Source organism: Natrix helvetica, assembly GCF_964273705.1.
Source record: "Natrix helvetica genome assembly, chromosome: 4".
In the NCBI taxonomy this organism is placed as follows: Eukaryota; Metazoa; Chordata; class Lepidosauria; order Squamata; family Natricidae; genus Natrix; species Natrix helvetica.
The window spans coordinates 155632471-155658021 of record NC_138550.1 but is presented as its reverse complement, the minus strand read 5'-3'; the positions used below and the strand labels follow the sequence as shown (position 1 = coordinate 155658021).

Genomic DNA, 25551 nt, shown 5'->3' with positions numbered 1-25551 from the left:
GTTGATTAGGGGACTAGAGACTAAAACATATGAAGAACGGTTGTTGTTCTACCCTCAGGTGCCTTGGAGAATAGTTTGACTCCCTCTTCTTTGTGGCAACCCCTGAGATATTGGAACACTGCTATCATGTCTCTCCTTGTCCTTCTTTCTATTAAACTAGACATACCCAGTTCCTGCAACCGTTCTTCATACGTTTTAGTCTCCAGTCCCCTAATCATCTTTGTTGCTCTTCTCTGCACTCTGCACTCTTTCTAGAGTGCTCTGCTCTAAACATGTTTTTTTCTCAAGAGAGGATAACAACACAAAGGCTTCTCTTTGGTTTGGCATAAATATCATTGGTTTTCTACTCTCAATTGATACCATTCATATTTGGCTTTCCAAGCTTGTTTGGATAAATGGCATATGAGGAAGATAAATAGATGGTTCAGAGACCAAATCCTTTAATCCTGTTTTTTTCAAACAAGAATCCTCAAGAGGTGTTGGGGTTTCCAGAATTGGGCAATCACTTTTGGCTAGAAATCTGGGTGCAAAAGTCCCGGTATATTTGGGAGATGCCAAGTTGAGGAATGCTTAATTGATTAAGAGCTATTGAAGAGAACTCATATTGGATGCATCCAATAAGTAGAGAATGTGTTGCTTCCATCAGTGAGGTCAACTAAGTTAGGCAACAACTGGTATCACACAGTTCCACCTCCTATAACTTAGATAGCCCATTAGATTACCATGTTGTAGGAAAATTAGAAAAGGGGAAGTTTTTTTTTTCTGGTCTGATTACAGCCTTGTCCATCACTTGGGACAATAGCTGTAGAAGTGGAGATACAGGCAGATAGAAACGGTTGCCGGCGTCCGTTGAGCTTCCTTCTCATCAGCCTGGGCTTGCTCTGTCCCTGCCTTGGAAATTGGCAGTATTCCAATATTTGAGAGGCTGCCACAAAGAAGAGAACTTATTTTCCAAAACACCAGAAGGCAAGACAAGAAGTAATGGATGGAAACTAACCAATGAGAGAAGCAACCTAGAATTAAGGAGAAACTTCCTAATAGTGAGAACAATTAACTAGTGCAGGAAGTTGTGGTGCTTATCACTGGAGGTTTTTTTTTTAAAAAAGAGACTGAACATCCACTTGACTCAAATAGTACAGAAGCCGTGTCGCCTGGCACGCACAGCCTTGCCTATTTGTCTTCCGGGTTTCTGGCGTGCACGCACACGCGATGATCGGCTGTCCTTTGCACGCACGGGAGTGCTGAAAACCGTTTGTGTATGTGCTCTGGCCAGCTGATTGTCTGGTGTGCATCTGTGCCAGAACCTGGAAGTTTGGCTATTCCGGAGTGCAATCCCTTTGCTTGTGTGGCAGTGCCAAAAACTGGCCTGTGCGTGCACACTGGCCAGCTGATCATCGGGCGTGCATGCCTGCTAGTACCCGGAAGTTCAGCTTTTCTGAAGTGTGGTCTTGATGAGCGTGCGCGTGACATTTCCATGTTCGCCAACACTGGTATAGCATGTCCTGCTTGAGCCGGGGGTTGGATTAGAACACCTCCAAGGTCCCTTCTGGCTGACTTGATAAATAATCCCCATCAAGAAGTTCAAAGATTTAAAGCTGGTGCACAAGAATGAGACTAAACTGGTTTGATAATATCTCTTGGTTTGCTTGATGTTAGTGCAAGGATGAGGATGGTTCCCAATTAACCACAATCTATCAAACGGTTGTCACAGGATTAGCGCTTCTGAACAGGTCATTCTCCCCCAGGATCTAGGATAGCTGAAAGATATTGTAATACACACTCTGTTCCAAGGAACACAATTTTTGTCTGTGTTACCGCTGAGTTGAGATTCTGTTCATTCCTGTCCTTGCTATTGATAGTTTGCCATTCCTGAAAGCTGAGCTTAACTCTTCTTTAATTTGCACTTCAAACAGAGAACCGAGGCCTTTCCTGACTGAGCCCTGCAGTGAAGATCATAGCATGTAAAAATCTGGAAGGGATAAATGAGTCGCAGATGAAGTAGCAGGAAAACCCTACAGATGTAACATAGCTGCTCAACTTCTTCTCCACTGGCTGTTAAACGAAAAGGCGAGGAATGCTGACAGCTATTTTATGTTCAGAGTGAATGAATGCTGCAAATCACTTGTGTTTCAGAATTAGATTTACTTCTGGCTATTGCCAAAAATAAAATAAAAACCTTTATAGCAATCATCATCATTGCCTCCTTCTCAGAAATCTGGATTCTACTTAAGAGCAGTCAGCTAATATTTGTAATGGGGAAGAGGGGGGGGGTGTTGTGTGGCTATGTGCATAGATGCACATCAGTGGTGGGTTCCTACCAGTTCGGACCAGTTCGGACGAACCGGTAGTGGTTTGGCGGCCTGGGTCGCTGGAGCCGGCAGCGACCCAGGCCTGCCACCCCCTCGAACCGGTACACCTACAGTGCCGCCATCTTGTTTTTTGCTTCTGCGCATGCGCAGAACAATTTTGTATTGAACTGTGCATGTGCGGTGCAGCCACAAGCGAATTGGCAGCAGTAGTGACTGCCAGAACCCACCCCCTAATGCACATACAGTAGAACCTCTGGTCACAACCATAATTCATTTCATAACTTTGGTCACAAACTGATTTGGTAGTGACCCGGATCTAATCTTGGAAATTTGGTGCTTACCATAAAAATGGCACGGAAGGGGAAATTGGCCGTGAAAAAAAATATTTGTGAATTTTTTTGGTCGTGGTCAGAAGCGTTCGTGACCAGAAGTTCTTCTGTATCTGGAATTCAGCACGTGATCTTCAGAGTAGGTTAATGGATCCTATGAGCAAGACCTGCAAATTCAGAGATCACACAGCCTACTTGCCCAGCGTTAACTTAGTCACAGATTAGCCATATATTCTGGTTGCGGATGACACAACAAACCATAATCTATAAAATACAAGTCATTAACCTAAAATACGGTTACCTAATTTGTCATTTAGTATATCATGCAAAATGCTGATATGACATCGGTAGCCTCACATTGCAATGAACAAGTGCATTCAATTAATTTCTCGGCTACTAAGATTGTTGGCCATGCAGGTACAAAAACAGCCAGGGAAATCATTGAAGCCTGGGAAATAGGGTCCTTGTCAGTGCCGATTTACCACCAGCTTATCAGGTATTTAGGAGCTGAGGATTTGGTAGCACAAGGAAAAAAACAGCCAATCCCTGGCCATCAATATACCAATCAACCAATAGGAAGGCACCACACAAATACAACACATAGAATAACCCAAAGCACACATTCAGGTAGAGAGAAGCTCCCTGAGGATGGGCTCCAGCGTGAGTCCAAAAGTTCGGAAGACTAAACCTCTGGTCCTGGTTAACAACTCAGATTGGATCTTGCAATGCTGACATGATCCATATATGGAACAGGGAGGTTAGATGAGTGGGCAGAGTTGTGAAATATCATTAAAGATGGACTCCATTCTCTGTCATTTTATTAAAAGTTAAATTGAAAAAGATACCAATAAATACAAACTAAATAAAAATAAAAATAGAAAGTGCAGAAAATTAAAAAGAAAACAGAAAAACAAAAAAGTAATACACAATTTGTCTGATAAAACCTGTTCCTCTTTCGTAACCCAGAGGCAGATAGTCTTCAGGTTAACTTCTTAGGCCCGTTGTTCAAAACTATCCTTCAGTAACTTCAATGTTAAAAAAAAAACTTTGTTTTATTCTCTATTAATCAATAAGGAATCAATATGGAATACAAAGGCTAAGACGCTGAGTTTGTCGATCAGAAAGGTTGGCAGTTCGGTGGTTTGAATCCCTAGCACCACGTAACGGAATGTGCTCCCGTTACTTGTCCCAGCTTCTGCCAACCTAGCAGTTTGAAAGCACGTAAAAAACACAAGTAGAAAAAATAGGGACCACCTTGGTGGGAAGGTAACCACACTCCATGCGCCTTTGGCATTTAGTCATGACCACAGAGACGTCTTCGGACAGCACTGGCTCTTCAGCTTTGAAACGGAGATGAGCACCACCCCCTAGAGTCAGGAACAACTAGCACATATGTGCGAGGAGAACCTTTGTCTTTATCTATGGGATACAGAATTAATAAATATGGATGGAAACTTACCAAGGAGAGATCCAGTGTGCAGTGTACACTGGTAATTACAGGAACTGCAATCCAGCACATCTGAAAGCCCCTAAAATAGACATTAGACTATTTTATCAGTCAGATTCCTGAATAAGAAATTGGATGATTTTCGCTGGTTTTGTCCTGGAGTGGGTTAGGGCTCCAGCCACACCCATTTGCCCTTTGAAGGCATATTTAATCTGGGGCTGGAACATGGCCAGGCAGGGGCTGTGGCAAACACCATGTTCTCAGGGCTGGCAAATCCTATCACCTTCTGGGAGTCAGTTTGCAAACATTAAAGGACCTCAGGGATGAAAAACCAGCTTTGCCTCCAGGGCTGCAATCTTGAAAGGGATTCGGCTGTCTCCAACTGCTCGCCTTCCGTTGCAATTTAGCTGCCTTCCAGATTGTATCTTGGACAGCTTGACACGTTAATCCTAATAGCAGAAGTGATTTGGAAATTGCTTAATGAATATTGTTTAGTTGGGGAACTACCGTAATTCGTTTTCGTTCCTGCTCCTTTCCTCAAACCTGGTGCCTTCCCTATATCTTGGCACTACAGATATTCCTTGACTTAAAATAGTTCATTAGTTGACCATCAAAGTCACATGAAAATGACACCGAGTGTGCCATTAGTGACTTGGACACAATGACACTGAAAAAAGTGACTTATACCATTTTTCACATGAGCATTGTAGTATTTCCCCACCGACACGTGATCAAAATTCAGACGCTTGGCAGCTGACTCATATTTATGACGGTTGCAGTGTCCAGGGACCATATGGTCCCCTTTTGCCAAGTCAATGGAGAAGCAAGATTCATTTAACAACCGGGTTACTAACTTAATGACTGCAGTGATTACTTAACAACCATGGCAAGAAAGGTCATAAAATGGGACAAAATTCATTTAACAACCATCTCACTTAGCAACCGAAAATTTGGGCTCATTTGTGGTTGCAAATAAAGGACAATGTCTAAACAGATTCCAAAGAAAGTAAGAGATAAGAGGAAGAAATACTCTTCTTTAGCAAAGAAATTATATAACAATGGAATCTGGTTTAAATGGTTGCTGCCAGAAGGGATGCTAATTTTCTGGGAGGGCAGTAGAATTAGAATTAACACAGTTGCGGAGGCAGAGGCCTTTATTAAAAAAAATAGTGCCCTCCTAGATCAAATAGGGGACAGTACACAAGATGTGAAGGAGGGAGGGGCCGCGGTTCTGCCAGCCGACAGGGGGGAGGAGGCAACACCTAGAAGACTCGGATCACAAAAATGAGTTGAAACATTTTTGCGATTGTTGTTATAATGTAACTCTCGGAAGTGATACAAAAGATGATTGAATATATTGATGATTGAATGTAAAAACAAAAAGCTGCCAATGTTTACTCAAATTTTGATGCCTTTTCTTTTCTTTTTGGTTAAAGTTGTGAGATTCGGGGGAATTTCTACCTCCCGCATGATGTAGCTGTCAAAATTTTTCTACACCTATTTACCTTTTCCCCTAAAACATTTGTAAAAAACCAATAAAAATTTTACAATAAAAAAAAGTAAAGGACAATGTTAAAGCCCATGATGGTTGGGTCACCTGGGGGCTGCTGTCCAGTGACTCTGGAGGTCACTTTGTCTGTAGTAACCATGCAATTTTCTTAGCAATGGCTTGGAAGAGATTTGCGACTGTCTTCTTCTAATACATTTTTCAACTTTCTCGTCTAACCTGATCCTACTTCCTCCTCAAAGGACAGTCAGAAGTAGCCACCAGCTGAGCCTATAAAACAATACCCTGATATGAAAAAAAGTGGCTAAGAATTGGTATTGTTTTATTATGTCCTGAAATAGCCAAGCCAATATGATGGATAAGGTAAAAGGTAAAGGTTCCCCTCGTATATATATGCTAGTCATTCCCGACTCTAGGGGGTGGTGCTCATCTCCATTTCAAAGCCAAAGAGCCAGCATTGTCTGAAGACGTCTCCATGATCATGTAAACACCGAAGGCACATGGAACGCTGCTACCTTCCCACCAAAGGTGGTTCCTATTTTTCTACTTGCATTTTTACATGCTTTCAAACTGCTAGGTTGGCAGAAGCTGGGTCAAGTAACGGGAGCTCACCCCGTTATGTGGCATTAGGGATTTGAATTGCAGAACTGCCAACCTTTCTGATCGACAAGTTGAGCATCTTAGCCACTGAGACACGGAGTCCCTTAATATGATGGATATGTCAGGGTTATTAAACCTTCATCTCTGGAAGTCATCAGGTTGTTACATGAAGTCTAAAAGCTGGGCAATGCAAGTTGAATTTTCACATAATTACAAAGGTTTACTCTTGCTGGATAATTATCAGATCCTAACCTTTGGTATTCTTCATGGGAAAAAAAAACCCTGAGCTATCATGGCCCAGCAGTTCCATAGCTTTATTAGAAAGCACCGAAGTAAAATAAAGAAGAAGATTATTCTTCGTTTTAACTCAGTGAGAAAGTTTTCCCCTGTGTTCAAGGCAGCCAAAATTACATCTGTCAGGTTGATTGGAGTCATTTGAAATGGTGGGCTTAATCAGGGATGCCCTGAGCCCTTTTTCACACGACAATTTGACTCAAAACAAATAACCTTTCGATTCACCTTCAACCTTTTCTTGTTATTGTTGCTGTTTTACTTCGTCCTGTCAATGTGTTGTCAGCTTTGCAAGGATAAATAAACCAACATCTTTGCATCTAAGGGGAAGTAAGGCTCAACAAGGAAGGGTGGGAAAATGGGTGTTGTTGTTTTTTAAATGTCAGTTTATTTATTTGTAGTTAGGGGAGGGTGGAATGCTTGTTATCTAGCATTGGTCCCTGGCACTCTCTTCCCAATGGGAGATGGGTCAGATTTCAATCTGCTTAGTGGTGTGAAGAAGAGCTCCACCTTTAGGTAAATAAAACAAGACAAGAGGTAATAATACTGTCACAGTTCACAAGTAGCAATAAAATACAGCTCACAAATAACAAGAGCAAGAGCACTTAGACTTATAGACCACTTCACAGTGCTTTACAAGCCCTCTCTAAGCGGTTTTACGGAGTCAGTCTATTGCCCCCAACAATCTGGGTCCTCATTTTATTGACCTCGGAAGGATGGAAGGCTGAGTCAACCTTGAGCTTGGTGAGATTCGAACTGCCAAATTGCAGGCAGCAGAAGTAGCCTGCAATATTGCACTCTAACCACTGCACCACCACAGCTGTTGGCACAGTAAGGGTAGCGTGCGTTTAGTATGGGTCACACCTGATGGATTGATTTTATAAATTCATTATTTAGAAACAGATTTATATTACAAGGATGAATCTGTTAGAATAGAGCTGGGAGGGATCTTGGAGGTCTTCTAGTCCAACCTCTTGCTCAAGCAGGAGACCCCAGTGGTGGGTTTCTAAATTTTTTAGAACCTCTTCTGTAGGTGTGGCCTGCTTTATGGGAGTGGCTTGTCGGCCATGTGACTGGGTGGGAGTGGCCTGCCAGCCATATGACTGGGTGGGCGTGGCCAACTTGTAAAATGTGGTGAAACTCACTTAACAATGCTCTTGCTTAGCAACCAAAATGTTGGCTCAGAAACTCTGGCATTTGAAGCACGCAAGTCTTAAAGCTGTCAAGTTACAAGACACTTGCACTCCTAACCCTTTAGAAAAAAAACCCAGGGGTGTTCAAACTTGACAGCTTTAAGACTTGTGGACTTCAGCTCCCAGAATTCTTGTACAGTCTATCTCCCCCTCTAATGTATTTTAAATGTATTTTATTGTTATGTCTGTATTTTATGCACTGACTGTACACCGCCCCGAGTCCCTTTTTGGGAGAGGGGGCGGTTTAAAAATCTAAGAAATAAATAAATAAATAAATAAATAAATAAATAAATAGAATTCCTCCTCCAGTCATGTTGGCTCAGAAACTCTGGCATTTGAAGCGCGCAAGTCTTAAAGCTGTCAAGTTACAAGACCCTTGAACCCCTAACCCTTTAGGAAAAAAAACCCAGGGGGTTCAAACTTGACAGCTTTAAGATTTGTGGACTTCAACTCCCAGAATTCCTCCTCTCGCTCTTCATCTTGATGATGTGTGGACGGGCGGGGGGAGGAAGCTGGAACTGGTTCTCACTGGCACTGTAGATTTGTGGAACCTCTTCTATAGAAGAGGTTAGAACTGGCAGGAACCCAGCCCTGGGAGACCTTATACAATTTGAGACAAGTGGCTGTCCAGACTCTTAAAAACCTCCAGTGATGAAGCACCCACAATTTCAGAAGAAAAGCCATTCCACTGATTAATTGTCCTCACTGTTAGGTAGTTTGTCCTTAATTCCAGGTTGCTTTTCTCCTTGATTACTTCCCATCCATTGTTTCTTGTCTTGCTTCGGGTGTTTTGGAAAATAAGTTGATCTCCCTCTTCTTTCTGACAGCCACTACTAGAACACTGATGTCACCTCTATTCTTCTTTTCCCTAGGCTAGTTATACCCAATTGCTCCACCATTCTTCATATGTTTTAGTCTGCATGTCTTTAATTACCCTAGTTGTTCTTTGTATTTTTTTCCCAAAGTCTCAACATCTTTTTTGTGATGTGGTGACCAAGACTGGATGCAGCATTCCAAGTGTGGCCTTACTAAGAGTTTACAAAGGGGTACTTCACATGATTTTGATTCTATGCCTCTATTTATACAACCAAGCTTTGGCTGATGCCGCACACTGCTCAAGAAGATGTACAATTCCTTGCTACAATTTGTTGGTGAAACAGGCTAAGAGTGAGAGTCTGGACTAAAGTCACCCAGGAGGTTTCAACCCCTGAGTGATGACTTAAATATGGGTCTCTCCCATCATAGCACAGGAAAACGCAACAGGGCAAATTCTCTGCTTTTTTTGAATTGCTGCCAGCCATCTTAATGAAGTCCATCCAAGTTTTCCTTCCTACAATAGGAGGGGGAGGTGCCATCTGTCAGCTCCAAATTTATCCTAATTGGTCCCATTGTAGACATGAGAGGCCAGGGCTTGATTTGGTGTATCCCAAATGGATTTTCATTGTCCAAAGGAAGCCCTATTCCTAGGCTGTGAATTATTAAAGGAAGGGCCTCATTGACCATATACTAGGAGAATTCTCTACAGTACAAATAGCCTTCAACTTATGACTGTAATTCATTATCTTCTTTTAATAACCCCATAATCCCCCATGGGGTGGAATACGGGCAACTGAATGGAGCAGTGGTGGGTTTCAAATTTTTTTAGAACCTCTTCTGTAGGTGTGGCCTGCTTTGTGGGAGTGGCTTGCCGGCCATGTGACCGGGTGGGAGTGGCTTGGCAGTCATGTGACTGGGTGAACGTGGCCAACTTGTAAAATGTGGGGAAACTCACTTAACAACGCTCTTACTTAGCAACCAAAATGTTGGCTCAGAAACTCTGGCATTTGAAGCACGCAAGTCTTAAAGCTGTCAAGTTAAAAGACCCTTGCACCCCTAACCCTTTAGGAAAAAAAAAACCCCAGGGGTGTTCAAACTTGACAGCTTTAAGACTTGTGGACTTCAACTCCCAGAGTTCCTCCTCTCGCTCTTCATCTTGATGATGTGCGGACGGGTGGGGTGGGGGTAGCCTTTTCATGCCTCAGTGTGAATGCGCAATGCTTTTCAAATATGAACATGAGTGTGCAACTTCATTTGGCTACCAGCCTGGGTATGCAAGGGCAGCTGGGTTATACTGGCATTGAGCTGCCATCATCTTCCTCTCCTGAACTGATACATTCTCTGGGAGATTTAATATACTTGAAGAGCAAATTCTTCCTCCAATGACGTCATTTCCTCCTACATGAAGGGTAGAGTAGAAGGTGGCAGCAATAAAAGAAAAATCAGACAGGATTCTAGAAGTTATTTTAAAAAAAATGTAGAACCCGTATCCATTTCTATGCTTGCTTCACATTGCTTCACAAATGTGAGCACCTTGCTTGATTCCTCAGTACTTGATGGACATCCAGGATGTGCAAATAAACTCCACTGACCAAGTATTGCATCATCCTGGGTGACATTCAAATTAAACCTATGACATTGTGTTTTAGGTGTCATATTCAGACATGCAATGTAAGTAATTTGGATTCAAATTACTACAAATGATTTGATTGACTGATTGTTTGATTATACCCAATCAAGTCATTGTTGATACTTAGCAATCACATAGACAGATTCTCTTCCTGAAGATATGACTAATTTAACTAAGTCTTTCCATCTTGATGCTAGTCTTCTTCTTCTTCTTCTTCTTCTTCTTCTTCTTCTTCTTCTTCTTCTTCTTCTTCTTCTTCTTCTTCTTCTTCTTCTTCTTCTTCTTCTTCTTCTTCTTCTTCTCCTCCTCCTCCTCCTCCTCCTCCTCCTCCTCCTCCTCCTCCTCCTCCCTTCCACCTTTCTCAGCCTTAGAATCTTCTTCAGAGACCTCCAGACTCCTCCTCTTCTCCTCCTCCTCCTCCTCCTCCTCCTCCTCCTCCTCCTCTCCCCTCCTCCTCCTCCTCCTCTTCCTCCTCCCTTCCACCTTTCTCAGCCTTAGAATCTTCTTCAGAGACCTCCAGACTCCTCTCCTCCTCCTCCTCCTCCTCCTCCTCCTCCTCCTCCTCCTCCTCCCTTCCACCTTTCTCAGCCTTAGAATCTTCTTCAGAGACCTCCAGACTCCTCTTCTCCTCCTCCTCCTCCTCCTCCTCCTCCTCCTCCTCCTCCCTTCCACCTTTCTCAGCCTTAGAATCTTCTTCAGAGACCTCCAGACTCCTCCTCTCCTCCTCCTCCTCCTCCTCCTCCTCCTCCTCCTCCTCCTCCTCCTCCTCCTTCCTCCTCCTCCTCCTCCTCCTCTTCCTCCTCCTCCTCCTCCTCCTCCTCCTCCTCCTCCTCCTCCTCCTCCTCCTCCTCCTCCTCCTCCTCCTCCTCCTGCTCCCTTCCACCTTTCCCAGCCTTAGAATCTTCTTCAGACATCTCCAGACTAAATTGCTTCTGTTTTTGTTTTATAGACTGTAAAATGGATAAGGCTAATTTATACTAAATTGAGGGGAACTAGATTTGAACCTGCTACTTTTTTTTGTCACATGTCATTTCACTGGACTTACTGTTTGGACTGGTTTCAAAATGCAGTCATTATGAGTTTTTTTTTTAAGTCAAGCAAGTGGTGTTTTGAAACTGTCTAGCTTCCAGATATGAAAACAAAACGTTATTGGTCTATACAGCTCAGGGTTGAACTGTTGGGTCCCTGGTGTTCTCTGAGCTAGGCTATATTCCTATAGATCAGTGTTTTTCAACCTTGGCAACTTGAAGATGTCTGGACTTCAACTCCCAGAATTCCCCAGCCAGCGAATGCTGGCTGGGGAATTCTGGGAGTTGAAGTCCAGACATCTTCAAGTTGCCAAGGTTGAAAAACACTGCTACAGATGTTTCATTACCAGGTGATGTTACATCATCTGAACGTAGAAATTTGTTAGGTAAGCCAAAATTTTTCTCACTTTTAGACCTTTACTTCAAGCCTGAGGATAACAAGTCAATTGGCATCTTATCACTAGAGACGAGAGGTCCTTGGTGGTCTCTGAGCTTTGCTGTTTTCTTGCAGGCATTTCTTTTTTTAAAAAAATAATTTTTATTAAACGTTTTAATCTTTAAAAATAGAAAGAAAAAGACAACAAGAAAAGACAAAAAACCCAAAACATACATAACAATATAAAGTAATTATACAGCCTTCTGTATGGTTTTAAGGTTTAAGGTTTATTTGGATTTATATGCCGCCCTTCTCCAAAGGACTCAGGGCGGCGTACAACATTAAAAACACACATCACAAAAGTTAAAAAAAAGATTAAACCCAATTCCAAAAAGACCAAACCAATTTTTTTTTTAAAAAAGAAACAGTACATTTAAAATAAATTAACATTAACATTAACAGGCCAGGCCGGCTTGCTGGAAAAGCCAACTTTTTAGGGCGCGTCGGAAGGACCGGAGGTCAGGGATTATGCGGAGCTCCGGGGGCAGCTCATTCCAGAGGGAAGGCACTCCCACAGAGAAGGCTCTCCCCCTGGGGGTCACCAGCCGACACTGCTTGGCCGACGGCACCCTGAGTAGGCCAACCCTGTGGGATCGCACTGGACGGTGGGAGGCTACTGGTGGCAGTAGGTGGTCTCGCAGGTACCCTGGGCCTAAGCCATGGAGCGCTTTAAAGGTCATAATTAATACCTTGAATTGCACCCGGAAAACAACTGGCAACCAGTGCAGGCCGCCTAAAAGGGGTGTGACATGGGAGCACCTAGGTACCCCCATGACAACCCGCGCGGCCGCATTCTGGACCAGCTGAAGCCTCCGGGTGCTCTTCAAGGGCATCCCCATGTAGAGAGCATTGCAGTAGTCCAGGCGAGAAAGAACGAGGGCATGAGTGACTGTGCACAGAGCATCCCGATCCAGGAAGGGGCGCAACTGGCGTACCAGGCGAACCTGGTAAAAGGCCCCCCTGTATCAGCATTCATGTTTAGCCTTTGTAGTTCTCCATTCTGCATTGCCTTCCTATTGATTTTACATTGTCTAATAATATAATAACAGTAGTAATGACACTTGTAGTAGTATTAATTGTTCATATCACCATTATATTTACATTCTCTATTTCCTGTTTTGGCTTCTGTTTTCTAGCCACTTATAAATTCTATCCCTTATTTTATAGAAGTCCGATTCTTCTCTTTCGTCTAGTTCCATGGTCATTTTGTACATCTCTTCATATTCAAGTACTTTACTAATTATTGTTTCGTCTGCAGGTGTATTGATTTGTTTCCAGTTTTGTGCAAAAACCATCCTAGCTGCAGTGAGCATGTGTAGTGTTATGTATTGAAATTGCAGGCATTTCATTACCCAAACTAGGTAACATCATCAGGGCTAGTTGAGAGTGGGGTTTGCTCTCAGTTTATATTCTGTCAGTATTGCCCTATCAATGTTGGAGGGGTGATTTTCGAGATTCTTTGGTTGGGCTATTTGTTGTTTGTTTCTTTGGCAGTTTCTATATTGCCAAGAATCCCACAGATGGATATTCTACCTTCATTTTGAATCATCCAAGGCAGCGTACCTAATGTTTCTTCCTCTTATTTTCCCCATTTAAAACAACCTTACAAAGTGGATTTCAGCTAAGCAAGAATGATCAATTCAAAGTCACCTAAGGGAGGACTGGAACTCATGATCTCTAGTCACAAGTTCCAATCCAGCGCTTTAACCACTATACGAAACTAGCTCTATCGTATGGAGCTTATAAAATCTTGCACCTCCTTCTAAACCAGGGGTGTCAAATTCAAGGGCTGGGGGCTGGATTTGGCCTGCAGGGTCCTTAGATCTGGCGCATGAGGCCTCCCTGGAAAGAGTGAAGGACTGGCCCGCAGTGCCCCTGCCAGTGAAATCGGAGCTTGGGAGGGTCGCAAGTGGACCTCCTGAGCTCTGTTTTCATTGGCAGAGGTTTGCGGGAGGCCATTGCAGCTGAAAACGGTGCTCGGGAGCCCGTTTTCGCTGGCAGAGTTTTGCAGGAGGCTGTTGCAGCTGAAAACGGAGCTCGGGAGCCTGTTTTCGCTGGCAGAGGTTTGCAGGAGGCCGTTGCAGCTGAAAACGGAGCTCGGGAGCCTGTTTTCGCTGGCAGAGGTTTGCAGGAGGCCGTTGCAGCTGAAAACGGTGTTCGGGAGCCCGTTTTCGCTGGCAGAGGTTTGCAGGAGGCTGTTGCAGCTGAAAACGGAGCTCGGGAGCCCGTTTTCGCTGGCAGAGGTTTGCAGGAGGCCTTTGCAGCTGAAAACGGAGCCCGGGAACCCGTTTTCGCTGGCAGAGTTTTGCAGGAGGCTGTTGCAGCTGAAAACGGAGCTCGGGAGCCTGTTTTCGCTGGCAGAGGTTTGCAGGAGGCCGTTGCAGCTGAAAACGGAGCTCGGGAGCCCCGTTTTCGCTGGCAGACCACTACCTGCCCCCTGACATGTGTGATGTTGAACTAGCCATGCCCCCCCAGGCCATTCCCCCTAACACTGATGTGGCCCTTAATGAAATCGAGTTTGACGCCCCTGTTCTAAACTCTACTGTTAAGCTCTTCTTCCTTCCCTTTATAATTCCCAAGTCTGCAATCCGCAAGGCGATCTTTTTCCCTTGCAAATGGATCTTTGAAATAAAAAAAAAGAGAGAGCATTTTCTCCCTTCTGGCTGCCAGGTTCACATGGATTGTGAACAGCTGATGTTGAACATTGTATGGCTGTAATTAAGTAGCAGCTTTCTTTCCCAAGCTTTTCAAAGAGATGATCCTTTGGTTTATATGAAGTCAGAGGGCGTAACTCTGAAATCAGATGTGGCCAGCAGATGGTGCGGTGAATATTATCAGCATATATATAGACACTGATAAAATGCAAGGAAAATATGAATAATGTAACAGGGCAGAAAAAAGGAAGACCATGATCAGTGTCTCTACAGTTTTTTAAAGTAATATTCTGGGTTGTATCTCATGTGAAAAACTTCCATCTTTATCTTACGTGCATGAGTATATTATTTTTATTAAGGTTACAATTTCTAACTGTCAGATTGGAGAAATAAGTTTCATTGAATTGAATGAGTTTTGTTTTTTACGATGTCTGCACCAAGGGAGGGTTGCTACTAGCATTACTGCTTACATGCGTGTGCGCAGTTGCTGAAAAATTGCTCTGCACATGCGCAGAACATTAAAAAGGAGTAAAAACATGCCTGCAACTGCATGGGTGACTGGGGGCGAACCAGTTTGGGGGCGTGGCCAGCCATTCATCCCTACCTGTTCGGCAACCCAGTCGCAAAATCCACTACTGGTTGGCCTGAACCGGTGTGAACTGGTAGCAACCCACCTCTGGTCTGCAGAAATTGGATTGGAGTTGCAGGTAATCCTTGACTTACGACGGTTCATTTAGCGACTGTTCAAAGTTGCAATGGCAGTGGGAAAAAATGAATTATGCAGTTTTTCATATTGAGGATAGTTGGAGTATCCTCACAGTCACATGATCAAAATTTGGATGCTTGGCCACTGGCTCATATTTATGGTGGTTGCAGTGTCCATGTGATCCCCTTTTGAGAACTCCTGACAAGCAAAGTCAATGGGGAAGCCAGAGTCACTTACCCATTGTGTTGCTAACTTAACAAAAGCAGAGATTCATTTAACAACTGTCTCACTTAGCAACAGAAATCTTAGGCTCCATTGGGGTCATAGGTTGAGGACTGTACTAATCTAATATCTAGATCAGATACTAGAATATCACAAGAATTGCATAGTGCTAAAGAGGTCATGGATCTCACCCAGGGATGGGATTCAGCCGGTTCGGACTGGTTCTGCCCACCCCTGTGCTATACTGACCTATATTTCCTTTGTTTGAAGCCCAGCTGATAGGTGTGGCAGAGTGGATTGCTATGCCTCAGCTGTTTTACTCACTGGAGCTGTAGCAGAAAGTAAGTTTTTGAGCTGTTTTCAAATACACTGCGTGTGCACAGAGTGTGCAAAAGAGGACAAAAGATGGAGCACACTTGGTTTGACCTGATTAATATCCATGGCTTCAAATAATCCCAACAGTTCAGATTCAATGAATTACAAAAATTCAGTATATGTATTTATTCATTATTACATTTATTTGCAGTCCGTCTCGTTTCGAAGTAACTGGGGGCGGTTTGTAGCATAAAAACATTAAAATAATTAGAAAGAAACATTCCTAACCTAATAAAACGAAACTAGCATCAAAGTATATATTACCAGAGTGCGAAAAACTGACCTACTCAGTATGCTTAAAGTTAGCTTAAGTTTCTTTATCTTTAAACTGGACTCGGATCAAATAGCCTTTCAAAGCGGGGAAAACTTCAAAAGTATGTCCCTCTGGGAGGCAGAGGCAAAATGTATCATCCAAACTCAAGTGTCTCCGGCATGCAGTGCAACAGATGCATTTTAGAACTATTTGTGATGTAAGGATTATACATGATCACATACAGGCAAAGACAGCTGGGCTCCAGTATCCTTTTAAACACTTGTTCTTCTATTTACTTGGAACACCTATCAATCTTGCAATTCCAAGCTGTTGCGTTGGAACACTTCCCTATTGTCACTTCAAGCGCATCAATTCAAATTTAAAGTTTAAGAATTGTTCAATTGGAAAAATTGGGGGTTGGGGGTGGGTGGGTGGGGAAATGGAAGAAAAAAGTTTTGAGTGTGATCTGGCTGAAAGATTAATTATTTTTGATATCTAAAGCTGAGAATGCCAAGGAAATTAATGAACACGGTCCCCTTGAGTAGTGAATGACGCCTGGTTCATATAAAACATTCTTTGGTTGGTTTTCTTAGCTGATATGTGTAAGAACTAAAGAAAGACATGTTGCAATCAGGGGTGGGCTTCAAATAATTTAGCAAGCGGTTCTCTGCTTTGTGGCAATCCCTGAGATATTGGAACAATGCTATCATGTCTCCCCTGGTCCTTTTTTCTCTTAAGCTAAACATACCCAGTTCCTGCAACCGTTCTTCATATGTTTTAGTCTCCAGTCCCCTAATCCTCTTCGTTGCTCTTCTCTGCACTCTTTCTAGAGTCTTCACATCTTTTTTACATCGTGGCGACCAGAACTGAATGCAGTATTCCAAGTGTGGCCTTACCAAGGCCTTATAAAGTGGTATTAACACTTCACGTAAATAATTGGGGTCAGGGGGAATGTAGCAATAGTGTTTGCCTCCTGGATCAAGAAATAGTATTAGTGAATGATCAAACATTTTGAATGCACATGTCCATATCGTTTTCTCATCTTGTGGAAAATAGTTTTTGGACCAAAGACGCCATAAAGAAATATACTTTCAGCTTCCCCTTAAGCCATTCACATCATACAATTTCCTTTGGCCTGGAAAAACTTTGGCAGAAAACTCAATAGCAATGTAACGCAACGCTAATCTGAATCCAATCCTAATGCTTACATAAGCACCCATATTGAAACGCTTCTTAAATAATTGCTAGCAGAGATGCAAGTTCCCTAACATAAAGTAAACATTATAAATAAAAGAGGCTTTCCTTTTGAAGCCATATAATGCATTTTGACTTTCATCCTGATTTGTCAAACCAGTGACTCAAGCTGGTTGGGGGAAATTCATCAGCAGATTGCATTGGGCTTTCTAATGTTCAAGATGAATGGATTCTTGGTGGTTTGCTACATGTTGTCCCTAGTCATTTGGGGTGGGGTGGGGTGGGGTGGGGAGGGAACCAGCAGGAATGAAGTACTTTAAAACTATTCCATTCTGTTGCAGGCAGCTTTCATTGTGATGCACGCATCAATTGATCTGCAAGAGATTTATAGCTCCATGAAAACAAGGCTGGGACTTTAACACTGATGTTTAAAAATAGGATGAATCTTATATGTAAACATAGAAGGTGTTTTAAGTTATCTTTAACCCAATCTAGGCAAACTACATCAGCTTCAACTGCAATAATACACGAGCACACAATAGATACAAACTCAAGGTAAACCGCACCAAACTCGATTGCAGAAAATACGACATCAGCAACAGAGTGGTCAATGCCTGGAATGCACTACCTGATACTGTGGTTTCTTCCCTAAACCCCCATAACTTTAACCTTAGACTGTCTACTGTTGACCTCACTCCATCCTAAGAGGTCTGTAAGGGGCGTGCATAAGCGCACCAGCGTGCCTAACGTCCCTGTCTTACTGTCTCTATTTATTCGTACCCATTTATTGTGTTCATACTTATGTTTATACTTATACCTGTTATCTTGTACATGAGTGACACACTAAATAAATGAATAAATAAACATTACTAAGGACTTTTCCTCAATAGAATCTGGATGACTCTAGGGATAAATCAACTCAAATTCTACCGATAAATCATTTCAGATTCCATCTTTAAATTTTAGTGTTCAGAGGAGATAAGAGAAGTATTAAAAGGGGGGGGGAAAGGAATGATGATGAAAAATACCTTGCAGTTAATCCAGCAGGGATTGTTAATCCCAATTTATTGAAGAAGTTAAACTACGTCTAAGACATGAAGGATAGTTCTGATTCTTGCTGTTCGTCACTGAAGCAGCGGTGTGATTTCAAGTTGAACTTTGAAATATTTGTTCAAGGTGTCATGCAAACATCTGCATATTAATTCAGAAGTGAGGATCACTGAATTTATGTTCAGATGTATGCAATCTTTCTGTCCTGGCCATTTTTTACAGAGGCACAATTGAGAGCGTCTTAACAAACTGCATTACTGTCTGGCTTGGTGGCAGCAGTGCCTCAGATAGAAAGTCCATACAGAGAGTGATAAGGACAGCTGAGAAGATCATAAGAAGACGTTATTTAGGATACTGTTTATAAGCTCAATGTGCTTAGAGTTCAAGGCATTGTTAGAGACCCCATACACCCACTACACAGCCTATTTTTGTTGCTCACCTCTGGGAGGAGGTTTCTAAGTATTTCTAGCAGGACTACCAGATTCTGTAACAGCTTTGTTCCCTATGCCATCCGTCTGGTAAACTCACAAGATTCGCTTTTTCTTGCCATGTTCAGGTATAAATCTGAACTAGACACTGTATTTATCTGTATTTATTTATTTATATTATGTAGTGTATATTGGAGGTGGTGACCCTTTGAGAGCTGTAGGCAACGAAATTTCACTTTAATGTATGCTGACGAGTCTACATTCAAAGTGACAATAAAGTTATAAAGTTAAAGTTAAATTAATCTTACTTATCAGTACGTACACTGCCAACTGAATAAGGGGGCTTATTTTAGAGTAACTGTGCATCAGATTCAGCTACAAGGTCTTGTTTCATTCATTATATTACTCATTGCAAGGGTCTCTTGGCATCTCACTGCTTGTTAGGTCTTGCATTTGGGTTAGGTCATGTGTCACGTAGAGTTTACTATTACAGATTTTGGAGCCTGTCGGATTCCGTTTCAAGTGTTGTAAAGAGTCACGCTATATATAGATGTCCCTATCTTGTTTCTTTTTGTTGTTGTTGCTGTTTAAACACCATTCTAATAATAGTACAAGCAGCACGGAGTAACATAACCAAGAAAGTTGCTTTGTATACCACGTTTTATATAGCCAAGGAATGAGTACAATGTTTTGGATTCTATTCCCAAAAAACGTTGTGGATCAAATCCAAAGTTCTCACTCAGGGCACAAAGGACCATGCTTAAATTATGATATTCTGAACACATTATGCAAAAAAATGTAGCCCTCTGGAGCAATCTATAATTTTGGGAAAGGAAAGAGATAATCAGCTGCCAGTGGATAGAGATAATTATAGCAGTGATGGGATCACTGGTGCAAGATCTGAAGATCAGTTTGGGGACCCAATTCCTGGAGATAATCTTTGTATAGGTGTATTGTTGGAAGCTAACACCAACCTGATGGCATGCAATCAACCTGTTTGCAACTTTTTAAAACTACTCAGTCTTTTCCCAGAATCCATGTGGCAGCTACAGAGGGTCATTATAAGGTTTCTAGAGAAGATATGGGTGCTTTAAAGAGTTGTAGACTGGTGATAAGCTTGCTTTTCCACATGCACTGAAGTACCTAGAAGTTTAGAAATACCTTTCCATCCCCGCTTTAGGATTTCTGTATTTGAGAAATATTGAATCATCTGGAATACACCCACCCACCCACCCATCCACCCACACACACACACGTTTCCTCATGCATGTTTGGGCCACTGGTATATTTAAAGGAAGATGCTCTATTCTATGTACTTTAAGCCTGAGTTGTCATATTCACAAATATTGACAACCGTCAAGCATGGAAAGGGAAGGAAAAGAGAGGCCGTCAAGCAAAAGTAGGCACTATAGGTAGTCCTTGACTTATCTTAAGCAGTTTGGCCATCAAGTGAAGTATCACATGGGAACACCTGATTTTGCTGTGGTTTTTTTTTTTTTTGCCATGGTCGTGATGTGATTCACTGTGGTCATTAAGTGAGATATCATGTCCCTGCAACTTGCAACCTTCCCTACCATCTTCTCTATCAACTGCTTGTTGGAAGCTGGCTGGGAAGTTCACAAATGGCAATCACATGACCAGAGGACACTGCAATTGTCATAAATGTGTGATGATTGCCAACTGTTCAAATCATTTATCAATCAACCAAGGGGGAGGATCATGTGATTATATAGTAAGTCCCTTGTTTCACCTCTGTTGTAATGTTGAATGGTCAGTAAACAAATGGTAAAGGTAAAGTTTCGCCTAGCACATACATGCTAGTCATTCCCAACTCTACGGGGCAGTGCTCATCTCCGTTTCAAAGCCGAAGAGCCAGCGCTGTCCGAAGAAGTCTCTGTGGTCATGTCGCCTGCATGACTAAACACCAAAGGCATACAGAACGCTGTTACCTTCCCACCAAAGGGGGTCCCTATTTTTCTACTTGCATTTTTACATGCTTTCGAACTGCTAGATTGGCAGAAGCTGGGACAAGTAACTGGAGCTCACTCTGTAGAAAGAAGGACTAGGGGAGACATGATAGCAGTGTTCCAATATCTCAGGGGTTGCCACAAAGAAGAAGGAGTCAAACTATTCTCCAAGGCACCTGAGGGTAGAACAAGAAGCAATGGGTGGAAACTAATCAAGGAGAGAAGCAACTGAGAACTGAGGAGAAATTTCCTGACAGTTAGAACAATTAATCAGTGGAACAGCTTGCCTCCAGAAGTTGTAAATGCCCCAACACTGGAAGTCTTTAAGAAGATATTGGATAGCCATTTGTCTGAAAAGGTATAGGGTTTCCTGCCTAGGCAGGGGGTTGGACTAGAAGACCTCCAAGGTCCCTTCCAACTCTGGTATTGTATTGTATTGTATTGCTGTTACACAGCACTAGGGATTCGTACCGCCGAACTGCTAACCTTCCTGATCGACAAGCTCAGTGTCTTAGCCACTGAGCCACCACATCCCTTACTTCTTGTATAGTACTGTGCTAATAACTAACTTTATATTTTTAATCAGGATAAATTCCTCATCAAAATGGTTGCATTGCCAACAATCAGTTTACTCTGACAAAGCGATTAATGTTGCGTTCAATTTCTGAAATGACTTTTCTTTGCAAAGATTTCCTTTTTATTACGGTATTTTCATGATTCTTTGATATATATTTCTTCCTTTTCAACTTCCCAGTAGTGTTTTCAAGCATACTTTATTGTGGAATATGGCAGAAGACGGTACTTAAAACAGTTTTCTGTTTTAAGATGTTCCAGTGCTTTGAAATTTCCCTTGTTGTCTTCATTTTCTGATGTGAGAAAGCTGAATGGAAGAATTTCCCGTACATTGCCTTCCCTTAAGATTTAACCAAAGCATTGAAAGCCAAGGAGCCTTCAGACCATTAGAAAGATGACTGAACAAAATTTCAGGCCACCCCGTTGATGAATAAGTTCATGAATGCCAAATTGTGCCCATGAGGATTTCTTTTTAATTCTCCATCTTTGAAAGCAACTTCAAAGCAACAAGTTCTCTTTCCCTGAATTGAAAGCGAATTGGTAGAAAATGTTATGGAGATGTCTTCCCTTTGGCAGCGAAAGGAATTCTGTGAACTCCTGGATCAATGAAAGATACAACCCACACACACACACACACACACACACCCAGTCCTTCCAGGTATTTCAGTCAAAATTCCCACCATCCCTGATTATTGGCTAATGAGAGGCTAAGAGTGATGGTCCAAAACCATCTGGAAGGCATCCGATTGTCCTAACTTAGAGGTCACCACTGTGGGAAAATAACCAAGGATGGGGAATAGGCCATAATACAGTTTATAGAAGCAGGAATTCATATAAATCAAATAAAGCAATCCTTGATGAAATGGGATTTTTAAAGTCTTTCATTACTGTTATTTTGGATCTCCCATTTTGCAATGTTAATTATTTTCCCAAAGAAAAGAAGGAGAGCAGAGCCAGTGTGTTGGTTTTATTGAATATGGCCAATGGTTTTGATTGTCCAACAAACTGCACCTCACATGACCTGGGATTCATCTATATGTCCTGCCTATCCTAACACAAAGTAAGCCCACTAAGGACAGGAATCATAGCAGCATTCTCAATACACATCCCTGTTTTGATAGCTACCTACACCTCTCTCTTGTTCCACAGCAGTTATATTTTCTACTTACCTGTTCTACTTACCTGTTCTACTTACCTATATTTTCTACTTACCTGTTCTGACCTAGGCTTCCCAGCAGCACAAACTCGTCCCAATAAACCCCTTATTTAATTTACAGTCACAGACCTTATCTGGCTTGGAGAGCTGCCAGGCCAATATCTTCAAAACCTGACAAGGCATCTTGGAGAGTCATGACCCAATTAAGCGAACTAATTGTCTCCTGCAAACTCCACTCCCATTTTGCTCCTCTTTTATTCCCTATGGGAGGGGCCATTCATCATCCACCTGTGGCCTTACTCCCAAGTCGACCCCTGTTTTTTAGCTGTTCCCTTCGCCTAGCAACTCTGCACATGTGTATACTGGGAACAGGCTCCAGCTGTTCGTCTGCCTCACTGATGTCTGATTCTGAAGGCAGCTGATCACTGGCATACGGCTCTGGCCCCCTCTCTGCTTCTGACACAGAGCCTTCCTCAGAGTTTCCCCAGACTCCAGGACAGGCCCATGTTCCTCCCCAACCTCCCCACTGTCCGAATCTGCTGCCAGTTCCGGTGGCTGTTGGTGGGCCACATCACTACTTTGAATTTCTGGTCACTGGTCTCTCCATCCATTTTATCCCAGGCTCTGTACAGACTGCTTCCCACCACCTTCTAAAGGCTCTTTCTCATAATGCAGTGGCGAGATACTTTATGATACATGCCCATAGCCTTTGGCGACCCAAAACCAATGTGCTCCAGAATTGGTTACTTTTTTTTATTTCTTCTGAGAGAAACTTCTCACATTGATAGGAGTGATGGTTATCCTCCAAGAAACTTCTCATCCAAGAAACGTCTTCAGTTCTGAAGAAGAACTGAAGAAGCTTCTTGGATGAGAAGTGAAACGTCTTCAAGGAAAAAAACAAAATTCAGTTATCTCTTCAAAAAACTGCCTTTGGGACAAAATGAGGGAACGTCTCCTAAAAGAGGCAAATTTCCAATTGTTTGTAACTAAAAAGTGGAAGGAAGCGTGAAACAGCTTTAACACTCTAAATCAGTGGTCCATGGACCACTGATGGTCAATGAGAAAATGTTGGTGGTCCGCAGAAAAATTATTTGCATGTTTTTATATTGCACTAAATACTATTTATCTTTTTGAAACATTCATAGTAGTGGTCCGTGGGATTTAAAATTATGAATTTAGTGGTCCTGAGGTCCAAAAGGTTGGTGATCCCTGCTCTAAATTGTGTGTGTGTGTGTGTGTGTGTCTGTTTGTGTGTGTGTGTGTGTGTTCCTCATTGGAATACTTGTTTTGTAACCTTAAGCCTCCTTTTAATTGATACTCTAATGAGCATTTCAGATTCTCGGTCTTTAGGCCAACTATTTCCATCCTAGGCTGCAAAGTGGGAAGCCAATCCCTCAGTTGTTTTACTAAATAACCCACTTTGTGCTTCTATTAAGCCACAGAGCAGTATTTACAATTCTCTTTTTGGTTTTTACAGATGCATTGTGAGAGGTTTATATGCATCCTGAGAATTCTTGGAACGACCCTATTCGGAGTATCTCTTCTGCTGGGAATTTCAGCTGCTTATATTGTGGGCTACCAGTTTATCCAAACAGACAACTATTATTTTTCCTTTGGGCTCTATGGTGCTATTCTGGCATCCCACCTTATCATCCAAAGCTTATTTGCCTTTCTGGAGCACCGTAAAATGCGCCGATCCCTCGAGACGCCAATCAAGCTGAACAAAACTGTTGCCCTTTGCATTGCTGCCTATCAAGAAGACCCAGACTACTTAAAGAAATGTTTACTTTCCGTGAAGAGGCTCACCTACCCTGGAATTAAGTTGATTATGGTAATCGATGGGAATTCTGAAGATGATGTTTACATGATGGACATTTTTAGTGAAATCATGGGCCGGGATAAATCTGCGACTTACATCTGGAGGAATAACTTTCATCAGAGAGGCCCCAACGAGACTGAAGAGTCCCATAGAGAAAGCATGCAACATGTCACTCAGCTGGTCCTGTCCAACAAGAGTGTCTGCATCATGCAAAAATGGGGTGGAAAAAGGGAAGTCATGTACACAGCCTTCAAAGCACTGGGGAGAAGCGTGGATTATGTGCAGGTAGGTCTAAAACGTTCTCCCTCGTTGCCAAATAAAACAGGCGTCCCAAGAAAGCCGGTCTTGTATATTTTGAGCTGCTTGCAACCCAACCCATCCTGTCCCTTATGCAAACAGTGTGCCTCTTTCTCTCTCCATTGGAAAACAGCAGAGCCGTTGAAAAAGCTGGACTTCTTGAAATAGTTAAGATGATCAGATGGTACACAAGGACAGTGAGGAGATCTCAGACAGGGAGGGTGAAAGCTTGCCATCAAGTTTAGTGATGACAATTACTTAATAAATTAATCAAGAGAGAGAGAGACGCTGGGGCATTTGGTTCTATGTTGCCCCAGTAGCTTCCCTGAAGGAGTTTTTCAGGGTAGTAGAAGGTGATACAACTCTACCAGGAGTCTCACAAGCTGCATTATTCTCTGTTCCAGACAGCATGCCATGAACTGTGGTCAGGGAAGCGTTTTCCACCTGTAGCTGCCTGAATTTGATTGCCTTCCATTGCTAAGTTGGCACAGATCTCAACAGAGTCTGTGGCACTGTGAACCAACCAACTCTGGTTTGTTTGACTGGGTTTTTCATCTAAACAACTTCTATCCTAATCCTCTGTTTGTGTTGATAGCCATATTGCAAAGATGATTCTTTGGTTGCTCTTAAAGCTTAAATATTATCAAACATGGCTGCATATCGTGCAAACCTCTACTCTTCAGCCAGTAGCTAAGCATTCTGTCAGCAGAAAAAGCAAGGAGTACTCTCCTCTTTTCCATGGGCCTTATTGGTTGAGTTCGCACAACTCAGCTAAGCTATCACATGGGTTGCTATAATATGGGGGTTAACATGCTGTGCAAAGTCAGAGCAGTTTACAAACGATGCTTTATTGTTTAGTGGCTCTGTGGTTAAGACGCTATGGCTTGTTGGATGGAAAGCCGGCAACTCAGGTTTGAGTGCCACGTGACAGGGTGAGCTCCCGTCCTCGCCCAGCTCCTGCCAACCTAACATTGTGAAAGCATGAAAATGAAAATAGATAAATAGGTACCACTTTGGTGGGAAGGTAACAGTGCTCATGCTGGCCTCATGGCAGCATAAATTAATGGAGATGAGCACCACCCCCTACAGTCAGCAATGATTCGCAAGGATTTGTATGGTCAATATGGTTACTTACTAAACCAGCTGTGCAGGTATTTTTCTGCATTAAACCTTGCACTTGGTACATAAGTATCATTTGTCATAGCAGGGGCATGCAACGGAGGTAGCCAGAGCAAAACTAAATTTGATTTCATTTCAGTTGCAATGCAGCG

At 42.5% G+C, this 25551-nt stretch overlaps 1 protein-coding gene across 1 annotated transcript in view; it reads left to right on the top strand.

Moving 5' to 3' along the window:
- The window catches only part of HAS2 (hyaluronan synthase 2), a 46025-nt gene that overhangs the window by 5612 nt on the left and 14862 nt on the right, over nucleotides 1-25551 (top strand). The window contains exon 2 of the mRNA XM_081950658.1: nucleotides 23642-24268. Coding sequence (XP_081806784.1) covers nucleotides 23642-24268 — 627 coding nt within the window. The remainder of the gene's footprint in view (nucleotides 1-23641; nucleotides 24269-25551) is intronic.